Source organism: Brachycentrus maculatus, unplaced genomic scaffold, assembly GCF_059751285.1.
Source record: "Brachycentrus maculatus isolate JH-2025_06_01 unplaced genomic scaffold, ASM5975128v1 h1tg000683l, whole genome shotgun sequence".
Taxonomy (NCBI): domain Eukaryota; kingdom Metazoa; phylum Arthropoda; class Insecta; order Trichoptera; family Brachycentridae; genus Brachycentrus; species Brachycentrus maculatus.
The window spans coordinates 181,798-199,668 of record NW_028281415.1 but is presented as its reverse complement, the minus strand read 5'-3'; the positions used below and the strand labels follow the sequence as shown (position 1 = coordinate 199,668).

The 17,871-nt window shown below is 37.2% G+C and overlaps 3 protein-coding genes across 4 annotated transcripts in view; 2 read left to right on the top strand and 1 right to left on the bottom strand.

Moving 5' to 3' along the window:
• Positions 1-17,871, top strand: part of LOC148300626 (cytochrome P450 9e2-like) — a 229,083-nt gene that overhangs the window by 29,431 nt on the left and 181,781 nt on the right. The gene's annotated exons all lie outside the window — the stretch shown is intronic.
• Npl4 (nuclear protein localization 4) overlaps positions 1-17,871 on the top strand; it is a 34,359-nt gene that overhangs the window by 9,659 nt on the left and 6,829 nt on the right. The window lies entirely within an intron of this gene.
• LOC148300632 (uncharacterized) lies at positions 1,470-8,713 on the bottom strand. The gene has a single exon (XM_088274500.1). The coding sequence runs from the start codon at positions 8,352-8,354 to the stop codon at positions 6,495-6,497; it is 1,860 nt and encodes a 619-aa protein (XP_088130626.1). The 5' UTR covers positions 8,355-8,713; the 3' UTR covers positions 1,470-6,494.

Below are 17,871 nucleotides of genomic sequence, written 5' to 3'. Positions count from 1 at the left end.
TGACTAATAATTTGTAACATCACAAGGATAAATAAAAGAACAGATCCCTGATTTTTCTGGTCGGTTATTAGTCCGCGCCATAATCATGCCCTATATCTGTCTCACTCTCGACGCTACGCATCGCCAGCGGGTAAGAGTGACACACGATGCGTGCTTTGATTTATTTATGTTACGATCTAATTTGTTTATATTACGATATATTTCAAGAATAATGTGACACAAGTGTATTTTAGAGTACCAAAAAGGCACAATGAATCCCATTGAACGTTTTTGTTTAGGAAAATAAATCGTTTCTTAACTAAATACATGATAAAAGTAATCATTTTAAAAATGGCGAAATACCGCCTCGCACGGGCGTCTCTTAGGAACAAAGTTAACGCGGTTATAAGGTTAATGAAATTTCCAGTATAAAAAATCTGCAATTCGTCCCCGGAAAACTTCCATATAAAATGTACCGAACCAAAATTCAATGTAGCGAAGCCGATCTCAGAATAACGAACTTTTTTTTTCAAAATTTTAAAATGATGTTACAATTCATTTTAAAACATTGAGAAGTCCAAAATAAAAATTTCCGATTTTTTTATCAAAAATTAAAAAACCTATTTGAACTTGATTTTTAATTCACTTTTCTTTCATTGCTTATAAATTTATTTTTTCCAATAAAGTCTCACAGTTTCAAAATCATTTTTTCATTTCTGTTCGTCCGCCTCCGTAGTGTAATGGTCAGCACGCTCGGCTACCGTTCTGGAGGTCCCGGGTTCGATTCCTAGGGGGGGGTCAAATAAATTTAAGTGATTTTTTCAGTCTTATATTTATTCAATATTACCTTGGACTGGTACCGGAAGCGGAGGGCTGATCACCTTTCCTTCATGGGTTAACGATCAAGATAACACTGCGTTTATATGATGCAGTGCCCTATGCACCATAGGGGTGCGGATAAGGGTTTGAATGAAAATGAGTGAATGTGTCCTGTAGTTGGTAGGTACCTATATTGTATTGATCACTGGCCGGAAGATCAGGTGTAGTGTTAACAGTAATATCTTCATTTTAAGAGTGGGTATAATATAGCGATAAAATAAATTTAAAATGTGTCACACCCTATAAATCCAGTGTAATGAATTTTCATTATAGCGAAATATTTTTTTGGTCCTGTGAAGTTTGTAATACCGAGATTTGATATAATGTATTTGCAATAAGTGGCGTTCTTATGAATACCTTACTTAAAAGATTTTTTTATCAATGTGAAATTAATAATGAAAAATAAGTGCGAAATCAAATTGTATTGGATGTAACCGTAATTTAATAAAGGTCTAAAATTATAATGAAGGTGTACTAGAATTGCAAACACATTTGGCTCTCAAGGAGAAAAAAAATCGGGTAGTGTGCATATTTGGCTATGGCTAAAAAGTTTGCCGACCACTAGTATATGTCGACTAACATAAGGTAACGAAATAAATAAAAAATAACAATGGATTGAGAAAGAAATATATTTTTCGAATCAGGTATTATATAATTAAATTCCACCGATTTTTTTATCTACCACAATTACATTCATACTGTTGTTCTTGTTTCGTTTGGGGTCCACACGTAATGGGGGACACTATATAATATTCATCACTCTCAAACAGGGTTATAAACTAAACACATATCTCAACGTTGATATATTTAACACATTTAATTTCTCCAAGTCACTTGCAATGAAAGGACTCCGCCAATACTTAAGCACAGCCCATTTGACATAGATTTATTTTTCAATAACGCTGACCAATACAAAACGCACAAACAGGAGATATAGCTCCGAGGAAACACCTATAATATAAATCAAATTATACAATAAAAGTTGTATTCTACTCCGCCAATAATCAATGTTGTATAAAATGCTTATTCAGTGCCTTGTCATTCACAAATTGTTGTTTCTCAGCCCTTTGTTGACCACTTTTCTTTTAAATGAAATAGTGTTAACGAAATAAATCCATACTTAATTAGTTACTTCTCTACCTTAAATATTTTTGATATCATCGCCCTTATGTCCTCCTAAGTAACTACATGGCTTACATACAGTACAGGACAGAATCTAACTATCTATCTGTCGTAGCATCGTTTAAAAAATAATACAGTCTGTTCATATTCGGTCAATGTAAGTTGAATACAAATTGTGTGAATAGACAGTACATAAAAATACATAGCATTTTTCTTTTCAATCAGTTTCAACATATTTTTCATACAAACTAGTTTGAGAACATAGTTAGCGTACATAACATAATATACGTGCATTTTATAAAACAATTATTTAATTCTCTTTCACATGAACTATAAAAGTTTCAGGTACCTCATATTTCAATATTTAGATTGCACTAATTAGGTAAAAGGAAGCAACTTTACGTGTATACTTTTATTCTTTAGGAGTGGAAATATTTTCAAAGCCATAATATTGATTGGCACAGACTTGTTCAGTTATGAACATCATAACTGAACATCAAATTTAACTGGATAATTGCTTTTGTATTGATTTTTGTACCTAACATGGCGTATTTGAATATTGGTAAAATAATTTCATTATATTCCATTTTTACCATCAAAATATAAAATATACTTTTTTTGAAGTATTTCAGTCTGTAGCCACACTGAAATTCACTAAATATGTTTAAGCACATCACATATGTAAAGGTTCTATAATAAAACTCGAAAAATCTAATTTGAACAAAAAAAACTTTTTTTATAATTAAAAAAAAACATAAATTAATGCAAATTTAATGCTTTACATAAACAATGGCTTTATTTTGATAAATAAATTTGTTTTAAATTTTAAAATTAAGTCACTGAAAAATAAAAGCAAAATGCATTACTTTTACCAGAACATTTTCTTCATTATTTACAATTTTAAACAGGTTATAAATTGACTAAATAGTAATAGAAAAGAACAAAGATTTGATATTAATGTTATTTATTTGACAGGATAATATGTGATATATAAGTTTGCTAGAATATTGCCGTAATAAATTTGTATTTATTGCATTTTAAACTATTAAGTTTTAACTATAATAAAATTAACAATATAATCATTTCATATATTATGCAATATGTAATAAAGTCGTAGTCAACAAGTAATAAAGTCGTAGTCAACAAGTAATAAAAAGTTTATAATCCATTCTCTAATTTGGTCAGCAGCCTTAATCCAGAAATTCTATATTTGTATAAGATTGCTAAAATATTGCCATAGTAAAATTTGTGTTTATTGCATTTGAAACTATTATATTTTAATTATAATAAAATTAACAATAGAATAATTTGATATAATATTATGCAATATGTTATAAGTCATAGTCAACAAGTAATAAAGTCAATAATCCATTCTCTAGTTTGGTCAGCAGCCTTAATCTATAAATTCTTCCTAGAATAATTGATATACGAGTTATACCTGAAGTAAAGAGAGAAAGTACATGAATATGTTTCCTTTGTCACTAAGCAGATATGATTCTTACTCTCTATCAGTAGTTCACTATAAATCAACCCTATTCCACCGCAGTACCGATGGCCAGCAGTTCATTGCAAGTAACTTGGATAACTTTGTAACCTTACACCTAGGTGACATGAATCATAAGCTATTTTTTCCATATATTTTTCTTTTATTTATATATTGATTTGAAAGCGACTAGTTGCTATTATAGGCTACACAATTAAGGCACAAACGAGGGATGGCCTGTGAAACTTTCACCAAACTTTCTTTTCTTAACAAAATAACAATCGGATTTCCAAACAGTCACGAAGTCATCCTCGTATTCTGACTTTGGCTATATGTGTATTTATTTTTCTATAAATACGGCAATTTTATTTTGCGAGTGACATTTGTGTCATATTTAAAAAATCGTAGAAATTTTAAAAGATTGGCCGATTATTTAACACCAAAGTCAGAAATAAATAATCTAAAAATGCGAGTCGTTATTATAACAGAGCAAAATAACACTGTTTGGATCATTAAAAAAAATAACAACAAAAAGTACAGTTTTCGAGATGTTTTGGGGAAAACCATGAGATTACATGAATATTTTTATAGGTCATCCCATTTGTAGTCAATTGGGTGGTTATGTCACCTCCGTATTGATAAATTGTCATATTTCACTTTATCTACATTCAAATTACATATAAACCAAAAATAAGTCCAATTTCATTATGCATCATGTCGCAATTAAAGAAAGTGATTTGAAAAATAATTTTATTGACTGATTTGTCTTATGGTAAATACTTCTAGGATTCTTCCTAATTATCACATATAATAAAATCCGATAAGCACATTGAACGCACAAAATGGCCAAAACAAAACAGTAATATTTAACACGTCCATAAAAATCCAAAATATATCCTTATTATACATGACAAAAGAAAAGCACACGCTTCAACCATAAATATAACATTATTGATTGACTTACATTTTAAATTAATTTGTATTGACATTTATACAGCGATATTTAAAGGAATTCGTTTAAAAATGTATTTTAAAAGATTGTTTAAAGTTAATAGTTGCATTTTCGATAACGCAATATTTGTGTTACAGATAAACATTGGAAACCCAATACGTAATACGTTTATCGGATAACATAATAATTTCCTCTACATCATCGTGATGTATTTTGTGATAGTTTAACAATGTGTTAATTAATATTATCAACGACAGGTTATTTTTATAACCACATTCTGTTGTGGTTTATTAAGTTTTCAAGCACATTATAAGTATGCAACAAATATTGATAAAATGAACAGAGAACTCCGGCGAAGGTAATTTACTGCTAGCGGAGTAATCTGCCACTTTATTTCTTCGTTATATTAGTAATATTGTATATCTACCTACACATTGATCGCTAACTTTAGCCAGAATCAAGTCACTGGTACAAATACGTAATTGTGTAGAATCAGGAGTTCTTGCCACCATCGCTGCAGCGATTGCTTAAGAGACTAGGACCAGCCATGTAGTCGTTATACATAATAAGTAATGGGATTTCAACTAGTGATGAGAAGTGGCGCGCATTTTCTATCGGAATGGTGGCAAGAGCTCCGTTAGTTAATAAATAATTTGCTAAAAGGACAACAGTTAGGAGCGAATAAATATATATAATTTATTTTACAACAATAAAAGAACCGCAATGGGTAATAACCGAATAAGTTACTTAAGAAGTAATAGTTTGGTATTACTTGACATGCGTCCCGCTTTCAAACTTTGGTAGGTGGCTAAACAAAATATAATATTACACAGAATGAGAGACGAGTATTGGCCGAGAACCAAGCGTATATATTTCGTTATTTCTTCCTCTCGTCCCTGCGCGACGGCGTTGTGCTTACCCTAGTTGCGTTATATTCGTTTGTAGCGCTTTATCGTAGCAAGAACGGTGCTTCCAATAAACCTTTATAAATCACATTTGAATCTTCCTATAAAAGTGTTGGTCGTTCGCAACTCGACGATGCGAACACAATTTGTCTAACTACTCCGTGTGGGTGACTACGACGTGGGGCGTAGTACCAGGCAGCCTTAACTTTGTATCCGCGTATATTTCCTACTATTGAAATAACCGACACCTCTCTCCTTAGTACGCGACGCTCCCTAAATAGACAAAATATATAAGTTCGATTATATACTCTGAAAATAGTCTACTTTACTATACATATAAACATCGATTTAAAACTTACACTCTCCATTAAAACTCTATATATATATATTTTATTTTAACAGTGATAAAATTCGCATCTATGTTCACAATTAATAACATTCACAAGTAATACATCTAATATCGGTAGACGGTAATGATTGTTTTCCAGATAGACAATTGTAATGGAAAACATAGCCTATTTCTATATGAAGGAATTAGTACACGCGGCTAGGAAACCATAATGCTCGAGGGCATCAGGCTGATGCATGTACCGATGTACCGATTGTACAGTGCCTAGTGTTCTCCTTCCGCTGCGGCCGGATCTCCACCAAAAATATACCTCTACTACGTAACCCCTATATTTACTCGACTCGGATCTATCTCTAGGCTCTAGTAACACATATCGTTTGTTTATTCTTTATACTCCGCCTCCCCTACCTTACTCTAGATTAGTCTGGCTGTGCCCATTATATTAACTCTGCGTCGCGTCTATTCACTATTCCCTGTTGTCCGGTCGTCCTCTACCCTCCTACACTCCTAGCTCCTATCACCTCTCCTCTCAGACTAGCGACGCACGTTAACCCTAATGCCACTCCTGGGCTTCCCTTTTATATATATTATATTATATTTCGAAGCTTACAATATATTAAACGTTCGATTTCCAAAATATATCCGCTACTCTCTTTTTATACGATCATACTATATTCCGCTTTATTCGGTTAGATTAAAAACGTAGGCGACGGGAAATAAAAACGGCCCGAAAATATTAAGCGTTTAAAGTCGATATAACAAAATAAAACTTGGTCCTTCTGAATTTGAATACGGTCAATGCGGAAGTCCCATCATTCGGAGGATTCAGTTGAGTTTGCCGCAGCTCGCTATCAGGATATTACTCTGCGGCTTGCCTGCGCTGTCCCCCGACTGGCTGATGCGGTCCACCAGCTCCAGCCCCTCCACCACGAAGGCGAAGATGCCCGTGAAGCCACGCATCTCTCGCAGAATGATCCGGAACTGCGAGCCCACCAGCCCCAGGTTGTCGTGCCTCTTCTGGCTCCTCCTCATGCCCACGCTCCCCCGGATAGCGAGGATCTTGGTGTCGTCCGGCATGAAGAAGCTCTCGTCGAATATGGAGCGACCGCCGCGACCGTTGTTCAGCTCGAAGTCTCCCGTGATTATGCTCTCGTTTTCCCAGCACTGGAATATATTGCATCCTTTATAACCGATCCCCAGCTCGCCCGTCGTGAGAATTCCAAAGTTTTTAGCCATCTTAGGGGCGACGTCGCTGCGCACCTCGATGAGGATTCGACCAAACGGAGAACCGTTGATCTCGATGTTGAAATAGAATAACGGGTACACGTGTTGCGACGGGTTCCTTACGATAGTTGCTTGCGGAGAGTGATGCAACATGGGCAGAGGCAGCAGGAGCGCCCCGGGGGAACTCTGCGGGAGGGCCATGGATAGCGCGTCAGTTTGGAACGGCCCCTTGCTGATGTTGGGGGAGCTGAGAGACCCGCCACTGTCGCCGAACCCCAGAGGACTGGGCTTGGATATATTCAGGTTGGGCAGGTTGTTGTGTTCGGAGCCGTAACCGCCCCCCGCACTCTTGATCGCGCCGCTATCCGTCAGTCCGCGGATGATATTTTTGTCCGAGTTGGGCATAGCGAGGGGGACGTAGGGAGGGGGGAGAGGGACCGGGGCGGGCAAGATGGCGCGGAAGTCGGTGTCGCCATTGGGAGCGGAGAAGGAACGCTCCACGGACTGCTGTTGTTTGAAGAGGAAGTGGCGCGAGTAGAGTTGGGACATGCAGTAGTTGGCCAGAAAGAGTACGGGGTTGTGATAGCCGTTGTTGTCGGTCGGCAGACCCGCTTCGCCCGAGTGGATGGTGGCGAGGGCGCGCTTGAGCAGCTCGAAGTCGAAGAGCACGCTGGAGTTCTTGATGAGATCGTCGAGCTTGCACTGCAGGAACATCTCCCGGTGCTTGGCCTGCAGGCGCTCGCGCTGCCCGGCCAGCGCGGCCAGCAGGCGCTGGATGTCGGCCGCACCGAGCCCTTCGGTGCCCGAGTAGGCGTGGCGCGCCTCCTGCAGGCGCTCGCGCGCCTCGGCCAGCTCGTAGCCCGGCGCGTTGTTGACCAGGTCCGTCTCCACCTGCGTTTTGAGCGTGGTGCACGCCTCGAGGATCTTGAGCAGGAAGTCGCGCTGCTTGTGCGCCAGATGCTGGATGTCGGCCAGCATCTTCTGCATGAGCGCCAGCTCGCCGTGGAAGTCGGCGCGCAGCAGTTGGCGCGCGTCCGCCTGCGGCTTGACGGCGTGCGCCAGGTGCTCGGGCTGCGCGGCGCACGCGCGGCACAGCGGCGCGCTGCACGCGTGGCACCACAGGCTGCGCGGCATGGCGTGCGCCAGGCAGGTGTCGGGCGCCGGCGACTTGCGCCGCTTGTCGGCCGCCACGCCCGGAGCCGCGGGCGCCGCGAGCCGGCGCGCCAGCGCGAGCACGGCACCGTACGTGGGCAGCGCCTCGGGCCGCGGCTCCTCGCTGCGCTTCCAGCAGTAGGGGCAGTACAGCTCGCGCCCCTTGAGCAGCACGCCCGTCACGCACTTGAGGCAGAAGTGGTGCTTGCAGGCCAGCAGCTTGGGCAGCTGGTCGCCATCGTTGAAGGGCAGCTTGCACACGGAGCACAGCGTGAGGTCCTCGATGTCGCCGGGCGGGGAGTGCGCCATCTGTCGCGGCGGGCCGACTCCGCTGCGCCGCTCCAGACCTTCATGCGGAGCCGGCTATCGGCGGTGGCGACTCCTCTATTCTGTCCGTTAAGTATTTACGCGTGACGTGACGGACATGGGATAGGACATACGAAAACTTTGCACTTTCGACGCTATTATTTTACACCGACAATTCGCTCGACGTGGTTATACGACTTAAGTTACATATTTACGAACGAATATTGCCGAGACGCACGGCTCGATTTAAATCTAACTAAATAAAACTTAAACCTAAAATAAAATCGATGTGAATTGCCACATCATTTTACGTTTTGTGTACACACGCCATGTTGTTTTGGCAAACTGTCGCTAACTTCACGCCACTCAACAGATTAGTGTAGGAATGACGAAACATTTTTCCTTCGTCAACTTTAAAATGTTCGTTTCCAAATGCTTTATTTTAACAAAAGTGTCATTCATAATTGCAAGGCATAATGTTTTTCCAAATACATATATCGACTGACTTTTTAAAAAATAATTTTACTTTTCGCTATCGGGAAGTACGGATTTAAAAAAATAAATATAATTATTCTTCACTGAGGGCATGTATTTTAAAAAAAGAAAAGCGATTTCAAAAGCTTTTCGTTTCATTTGAAAAATCTATTTTTGTTTTATTTCCATCGATTATCAGCTGTAATAGCGCTTCTTACGCAAGTGCAATGTTATGTCGAGTTGCGCGCTCAACCTGTAGCAAACTTCAGACCTATGGGCCGGTCCGCGCTAAGAAATTTACTTTCACAAATAATACAACGACCCCGAGTAAAAGGGGAAATCGGAATTGGATCGAGTCGTGAAAATGCATTTTCGATTCCGTAATGTATAATTTTCGGTCTTATAAAAGTTATACCGGATGGAATGTCAACCTAATCAATGATGGCAAAATAGTCATTTTGTTTCAGCTTGACCGGGGGATTGGATCATATCCGCCAGAATTATATTCAAATTATCCGCATGTTGCGATATTTGCGTGTTATATCAATGTTCGTTTGGCCGGTACTCGGTACGCTGTATTGATTTCCGACATCCGGCGCTTGCTCTTCCCAGATTCACTCGTTTGGATAATATTTTTTTTACACATTCTCTCATGACATTATCAAACAATGATAACGACATAATTTGGAAGGATTGCGCCACACGACGCTAATAATATGATTTACGCGTGTGTCATACGGTGGATGCGCAGTTACATTGACACAATGAAAGTGTAATGCGTGACCTTTAGTATCAAAACCCGACACATCCATTTTAATACCAAAATAAATTATGAGTTATGAGTTAAAGATAAGCCTGTGAAATCAGAATGTTAGAAGTATTTCTAATATTGAAAACATATTGACAAAATGTAACAAGTATGGCCTAGAGGCAGTTTTAGTTTAGTTTAGTTAGTGTCGGTTTGTGGTCCAGTGGTTAGTAACACGGACGATCGAATCAGTTTCATGGTTCGAACTCACTCTACCACAATTTTATACCTATTTTTGATAATGAGCCGCTTAGACTTACAGAAATATTATGAAAGTAAAGTATTAAAAAAAATAACACAAATATTTATCTTTTACTTGAAAAAATCTAGTCTAGTCTAGTCTATCATATCATTCTGCTTGGTTTCCTCTACATTTCCCTCCCTCACAACTCCTTACCTGATCATTTGCCTTCCTTGTTTTCTTCAATTTACAGTCCATTTGATTATTCGTATTGCAACTGTACAAATGTGATTAGTCTGTTTTTTATTGGTTGTAAGATATTGCTTCTTAACAATAAGCCCGCCTAGGTACCTATATTCTGTACAGAAAGTTTAAATAAATATAAATAATTAAATATGTACTTAAAAAATATCTATTTATATGCGAAGAATATCCCTTGGGTGAGAATCGTAATCCAGATATATTTTTTAAACCACTTAATATATGTTTAATATCACCCGAGATTGGTATCCGAAGCGCAAGATTGATCACCTTCCTTGAGTCTGTACGATCGTACGATGCAGTGCCCTGTGCATCAGTGGGTACGTACAAGGATTAAAAACAGATGAATATACAGGCAAAAATCCTCACTTTACTCTCAAAACCTGATCAAAGTAAAAATGATAATAAAATGTATTAGTTCACACGTACATCTGTTAAACCTTTCCGGTCCCCCAAAATTAAAAAAAAAATCTAGGTACATAGTTACATTCCAGTTGGAAAAAATCTTATGTACTCTGCTCCACATACTGTTGTAATAGATACGAGTGACAAAAATGTAAGCCTGGAATTTAAATAGATAATACTAATGATGAACAAAATGTCGAATAACATCCGACATGGGACCTAAGAGCAAAAAATCGATGTCGAATGAGATTCGACATTGGACCAGTAAGGGTTAATTGTTTTTATGTTTGTCTTAAATAAAAAAAATGAAGTTTTTCATGGCTGTTTTAAAACTATGATAGTGGATATGTCGTGTTTTGAAACTAAGTGTCATATACACGGCGCTATTCTTTGTCTGGGAATGTGGAAGAAAGGAAGTACCCTTCCTATAAATACATTTCACTCTATCGTAAAACTTTAGGTAGGTACGTTTTGCTTTTACTCAGTATAAACACGCATATAAAATTAATATTTAAACAAGCATTTTAACGTCCAGAAACTTTTTTTAAAACTAACATCCTAATCAGACATACGCGAACGAATTAAATAACAACTTATTTTTGACATCTCAACTTACGACCGTCATTGGCTGGTTTAAGTGATTCTATTCTAATTCTACCCATGATTGACAATCACACTATTCAAATCCTTGAAACTTCTAGATATTTTTTTACTATTTTCTTATTTATTTAATATAGTTACAGTTAGAGTTTTTTTTATAATTTAATTAATTTTCTAAACATTTCTACAATTTAAAAATTAAATACTGAGAAGTTCGCAGTTCAGTTCTCTCAGATACATTGATCAAACTCGTAACACAGTATACGCGAGTTCACAATTGGCCTCTATGGTGTGAAGAGGAAAGCTTTTATTAAGCAGAGACTCTTTCCATTTGTATGTGAGGTCCGAATCCTGGATTATATTCACATACTTGAAATGCCTGAAAAAAATATTTTGAATTTTATTTTACCTTATAAGTTGACCGGTTAATTTATTTACAACATTTTGAGCGTGTAACATGAGAGTTAATTTATTTACAACATTTTGGACAAATTCAAAATGTTGTAAACAACGTTGTTATTTAAATGTCGAAATGTTCATGGTATCGCATAGGCCGCTACCCCGCCGGCGTTCTGGCAGATAATTATTTTATCGATCGGCGACAATCGCCATACTTTGTATTCTTTGTTTGTTGTTTTAGGCCAAGTAAAACGTTTACCCGAGAATTTATTTAGTTTTACGAGTCGTACACTCCTTGCGCGTTACGGCGGCGGCGGCTTGGCAGAACACCAAGAAATTTGATTGCAAATTGCTCGATTATAGCGTTATTTGTATTTAGTACTTTAAAAAAAAAACGCTTTGTTTTCTTTTCATCTTTCAACTTTTCGATGTCTGCGCGTAGGACAAATTTGAAAATGGGACATTTCAATTGGCAAATAAATGAATAAATTGAAATCCCAAAAGAATGCCCTTATTGAAATCTATGTATGTACGAATATAGGATGTTTTTTCTTAGAGGTATACAAATTCAAATTTCCCGTGTTGAATTGATGGTGGCACCCGCCGTGTGGCATGTTGCGCCATCTTGTTGAAACCAAAACTCTTTCACATCAATGCCATTCAACTGAGGTATGAAGAACTCAATAATCATGGTTTAGTAGCGCTCTCCAATGACCGTAACATTCTGGCCAGCATCGTCTTTAAAAAATATCGGCCAATTGTTCCACCAGCCTATAAAGCACACCAAACAGTGACTTTTAAATTGCAAATTTCTACCGCTATCTTGACAGTTACTCCTGAAATGATTGCACATGAAATTGACTACAGACGAGACATCTGCAGAGCGAAACATCGATACTAAAAATTCTTTTTCCGCACATTTTAGATCAAAACCATTGAAAAACCTTTAATTTTTTTTTGTATCAGTTATTTCAAATGTTGTCATTATTTTTCGATAATCCTGTATTATATGAGTGAAAATCTTTGTCATTTGGCTAACGCCAAGGCCAACCCCTACGAGGTTTCCGCGAGGACTTTTCTTCTTTCTATATCTTATTAATTTTGATGAAGGTCTTTTCTTCTTCCTATATCTTATTCATCCTGATGAAGGTATTTTCTTCTTTCTATATCTTATTCATCTAGGCGTTTGGGTGGAAGCTGGCTAGCGCTGCCCCATTTTTCGATTGTTTTCTCCATATTTTGTCGTGTTTATTTTTCAATTTCGCATCCCGCGTGTGACTTATTCCTCGCTTCAAATCTTATATTTATTTTGACTGCTCCATCCCTCGAAAAAATCGAAACCAAAACCTTAAACACAGTAGTCGATGCGCTAATCACTGCACTGTGTTTTTTCAATAATTTGTGTGAATGTAAGCGAGTCATGAATCATCTAAGTTTCGATATTTCTATCGCATTTGCTGGCTGACTGAAGCCGTCGCGCGTCGTGAATGCTATTCTTTTCCAACGCCGCTATTGCGAAGAGCAAAACAATTCTAGTTTACTCGTAATGAGCGTTGGGAGTAATCTATATTTAACTCGGCGAATAATAAATTACGGCGGAATGTCCGCAATTTTGGGCTATCTCGCATGGGTAGGTACCTACCTACCGCGTTTTTTTTCACGACGTGTACCAATGTTCTCTTATCAGTCCAACGGTTGGCAACACCGCGAAATGGAAAGCCCTCTTTTTTTAAATTCACTTTTATTCGATGCCAATTCAGACTATTTTGAGATTTTTACAAACAATTTCCATTCCCGGACATAACACGTCATTCTTCATTAATTCCTTCACTCTGTATGCTTTTATAAAACGAATTATATCTCCTAATGAAAATTGGACCTTCTTTGTACAATTCCAAGAAACGTCCAGAACATTAATGACTCTGTCACCATATTATATTTTCCTTGAATCCTCTCCCTCTCCCTCTCAACTCCTTACCTGATCCCTATGCCTTCCTCAGTTTCATATCGATGATAGCAAGGATGCCAGAAATTGTTACAGCATCATCAATACACATTTTTTAATACTATTATCAATGGAAAATTATCAAAGAGGCTTTTAGTAAGTTTGCCGACCTATGGCCTAGAAAAGGGGTCGATAACGTGTGGCTCGCGAACGCCATGTGGCTCTTTTAGCAATTTGTATGGCTTTCTTTGTCAAATTCAAAATGAATTTTAAATCTGTTACTTAAAAAATGCTTGCAAGTTCCTTTTATCATTAAATATATTGAATAAAATTATTCTACATTAAAAATTGGCTCCCCGAAAATTTACAAACGGTTTTGCTACTCGCGTTTGGCTCTTTAGGTCCAAGAGACTTCCCTACCCCTGGCCTAGAAGCTCGGATAATGATGGCCGGTGTTGCGTGTTGCGTTATCTGTCGCTGTTTGTTTCCCGTTTTCGCTCTGTCGACTTGCTCCGGATGACAAGACACATTTCGAAACGTTCTGAATGCTGCATTTACGTCAACGAGAATTTTACCAAGTACTCTCCAAGCGACCCTGATGCTTGGTACAGACGGAGCCGTAAAGCATATAGCGGCTGTAATATTTTTCTGTATTGTCTCTAGTCCATCACGTTCACGTATAAATGTTGGGATGATGAGGACTACTAATTGGTTAATATTACACCGCGATTTCACGTTTATGACACGAACGTCGATACGAAATCACCCGGGGTGTTAAAATTTTTACGTGAACGTGAAAAAAATGTTGTTGCCGTGCGTTCCGGCTTCGTCCGTACCAAGTATGAAATCTAGCTACGGCTTATGCAACACCGCTTATCGTGGCTCTACTGAGGCTTCAACTTTAATAATTGTATAGCCTATACCTACTTGTGGCTTTTCTTTTTATTTATCGGTATAAGGTTACTAAAATTTGATGAAATTCACGAGTGAAAATTCTTGGAAAAAATATTTGCCATCTCGCAAAAGGCATGATTTTAAGGCGGGATAATCGATAGACCTCAACTTAATTTTTTTATAACCCAGGTAATATTTAACGTAATTAATTTTTTTTTATTAAAATACCGTTTTTGTATTGAAAAAATAAGTTTTTCTTCGAAATGAAAATATGGTTTTGAAAAGAAAAGAGTTATTGAAAGGTAAGGAGCTAAAAAATCCTTCATAAGTTGAGTATGTTCAATTAGATATTCTTCCCGAATGATAATACCCCATTCATATGAGATGCACAGCTTTTTTTTAAAGATACTCTGGAGTCGTGTTGTACCCTTTTGGGAAAACGTAACCAACACAGTTCGTGAAGTACATGAGTTTTGGAGTGACATGACAGAATTTAGGAATTCCAAATACCATCAGACTCGCTTTGCGGCAGAATCATTTTATTGTTTGAAAAATCAGTATAATCGTACATCTTTTCTTTCTTTTAACCCTTATTCGCACCCAATGGTGCTTAGGGTACTGCATTCTAGCGATGCAGTGTCATCTTGATCGTTAATTTCATGAAAACAAGGTGATCAGCCCTACGCTTATACCAGTCCACGGTGGTGTCACAGTAGATTTTAAGAAATAGTGGTATTTACTAATTAAAACATTAATTAAAAATGTTAGATTTTACCACAAAGTGACTGCCGAATCAATTAATGAAATTAAATATATAATATTTAACTGTAGATACTATAAACGCATTTATCAATCGATATCTACCGTTCTCTTTGAGATATACTTTTTTCCCTTGTTACACGCAAATCGTCTGCATATAAGCGACATTAAACGTCAAATCAATGATAATTTAATTTGTTTATCAATATATTTATTTTGTTTACGAATCCAATTGTTTATGTTATTCATTCATTGAATCCAATCGGTTATCTTTGTTGAATTAGGACTGGCCTTGGACTCAAAATCGGCGCTCAAAGCGGAAACTGAAAAGGCGTTTCAGTTAACGAATGGAAAGAAATGAGAAAATAAAATTTATAAGTATTTTTTAACACTCTCCTTTATTTATCATTCATCGTTCACTTTGTGTAATACCACTTTTATAAAACACTACTTCGGGACTACCGGTTTCGGAATAATCATTCCATCATCGGATCAAATGTAGAGTAAAGTGAAATTGTTTTGGTCTATTACACAAAGTGAACGAGAAATTATAAGTAGAGTGTTATATTACCACAAAGTTAACAATGCTTTTAAGATGCAAAATATAAAGTATTTTTTAAATTAATTATTTTGATTTTTAAAATGGGTTCTTATTCAACATAAAATTCTACTGTTGAAATGGTAAGATACTGTCTGTCGTGTAGTTTATATTTAAAATTTCTACAATTCATTACTATTCGCGTGACGGAGGTTTGTTTTCGCGAAAAATGCAATGTCATTGTATGACACTCGTCGAATGGTTGAAATGCTGTACTGCTCGAAATCTGTACCATGACTATATACAAATAAATTTGATAAATATTGTAGATTTTGTGAACGCTTACAAGATTTTAAAAATGAAAACGTGAAAAATAATCACATTTTATTTAAGCGAGTAACTACTGTATACATATTTTTCTACTGATCGCCATAAGTCTTTAATAAAAAGAATCCCGCGTTCCATATTTGAAAGTTTAGCGACGCAAATATAAATATATAACTACGTAGGTACTTACTTATTTTACTGGAGGGAAAATGAAAGTTTAAGTCAGATTGTCGTCTCGGGAAAATTGGATAAAGTGACAAGAGTCAGTCAGGATGCTTTCCCGGTGACGTCATTCACGGGAAGGGGGCGCGTGACGTCACTAAATCTCCCTCGGGACAGGCGGTTTGCGTATTTTTCTATTTTGAACAACTTAAGTTTCTTTTTCTTCGTCTTATTCTTTAAACCCTTACTCGCACCCCAGTGGTGCATAGGGCACTGCATCATATAAACGCAGTGTTATCTCGACCGTTAACACATGAAGGGAAGGTGATCAGTCATCCTTCAGGTACCAGTCCAGGGTAATATTGAATAAATATTAGAGTGAAAAAAATTACTTACATTTATTTGACCCCCCCCGCTGAGAATCGAATCCGGGACCTCCAGAATAGTAGCCTAGCATGCTGACCATTCCACTACGAAGGCGGACAACTTAAGTTTACCTAAACTTTAATCTCGACTTGCATTTTGTTTTCGAAATTATAGTAGTTGATTTTTATTTTACGTAAATGGTACTGTATAAATAACGCTAAATTATAACGATTAATTTCTTGAATGTTTTTCGCAGATACTTTGTGGCACATTTTATGAACTTTATAAAATAAAACAACTTTGTTTTTAATCACTTTCTTATCGGTACATTTTTTCTCCAACCGGTTTCGACAAGAACCTTGTCATCATCAGGGTTAGTACATGTTAAACCATCCGGGTCAGGGTCAGTACATGTTAAACCCTGATGTTGGCAAGGTTTTTGTCAAAACCGGTTCCAGAAAAAATGTACCAATAAAAAATGGTTAAAAACAAAGTTGTTTTATTTTATAAAGTTTATAACGATTAAAATAGTACGGCTGTCCAAACTCAAAACACAGTAAGGGACATTTTTTTGTAGCAAGTTTTTTTTTGCATTTTTGGACTAAGTAGAATCTACTTAGTCCAAAAATGCAAAAAAATGTACTACAAAAAAAAGTCCCTTACTGTGTTTTAAGTTTGGACAGCTGAGTAGCATTGAACGGACTTTGTACATAATGAAAATTATGCCGTTAATTGTAATTATTTAGAATTGCGGACCGTTGATTAATTTTGATTAACTCACCTACTGCAAATTAAGGAGTCCATTAATACAGTGTTCCGCAAAGTGTGTGATGATTCGTTGGTGTTCCTCGGAAAAAGTCTAGTTTTGTAAAGATAACACACCTAGAAATAGCTGAAAGCTATACGAGCGAGGCGCTTTGTTGTGCGAATCGGGATTTTCGACGTCTATTTTATTTAAAAAAAATAATAAAAAAAATAATCCGCCTCCGTAGGGTAATGGTGACTTTAAGTGATTTTTCATTCTTATATCTATTCAATACTACCCTGAATTGGTACATCTAGAAACTTTGGTGATGGACTTACAATCTTGTATTTATTTAGATTGGCAGTGACAGGGATATTGAAAGCTTTTAAATGTAAATTCACACTAAAATTGGGATACAATTTTATATTGTTTCACATTTTCAATAAATTTCGCAACTTAGTTAAAAAAATAATTGCTTAGCAAGAGCAGATTTGTCAGGAAGCCTAGATGCTTCTGTATCAGATCTGGGCATGCGGTGGGACACCTTTCAATACCCTGAACTGGTACCTGAGCGGAGGGCTGATCACCTTTCCTTCATGTGTTAACGATCAAGATAACACAGCGTTTACATGATGCAGTGCCCTGTGCACCATTGG

Bases quoted from the DNA above. Each gene is read 5' to 3' on its own strand.
- LOC148300632 (XM_088274500.1), bottom strand. From the start codon at position 8,354: ATGGCGCACTCCCCGCCCGGCGACATCGAGGACCTCACGCTGTGCTCC.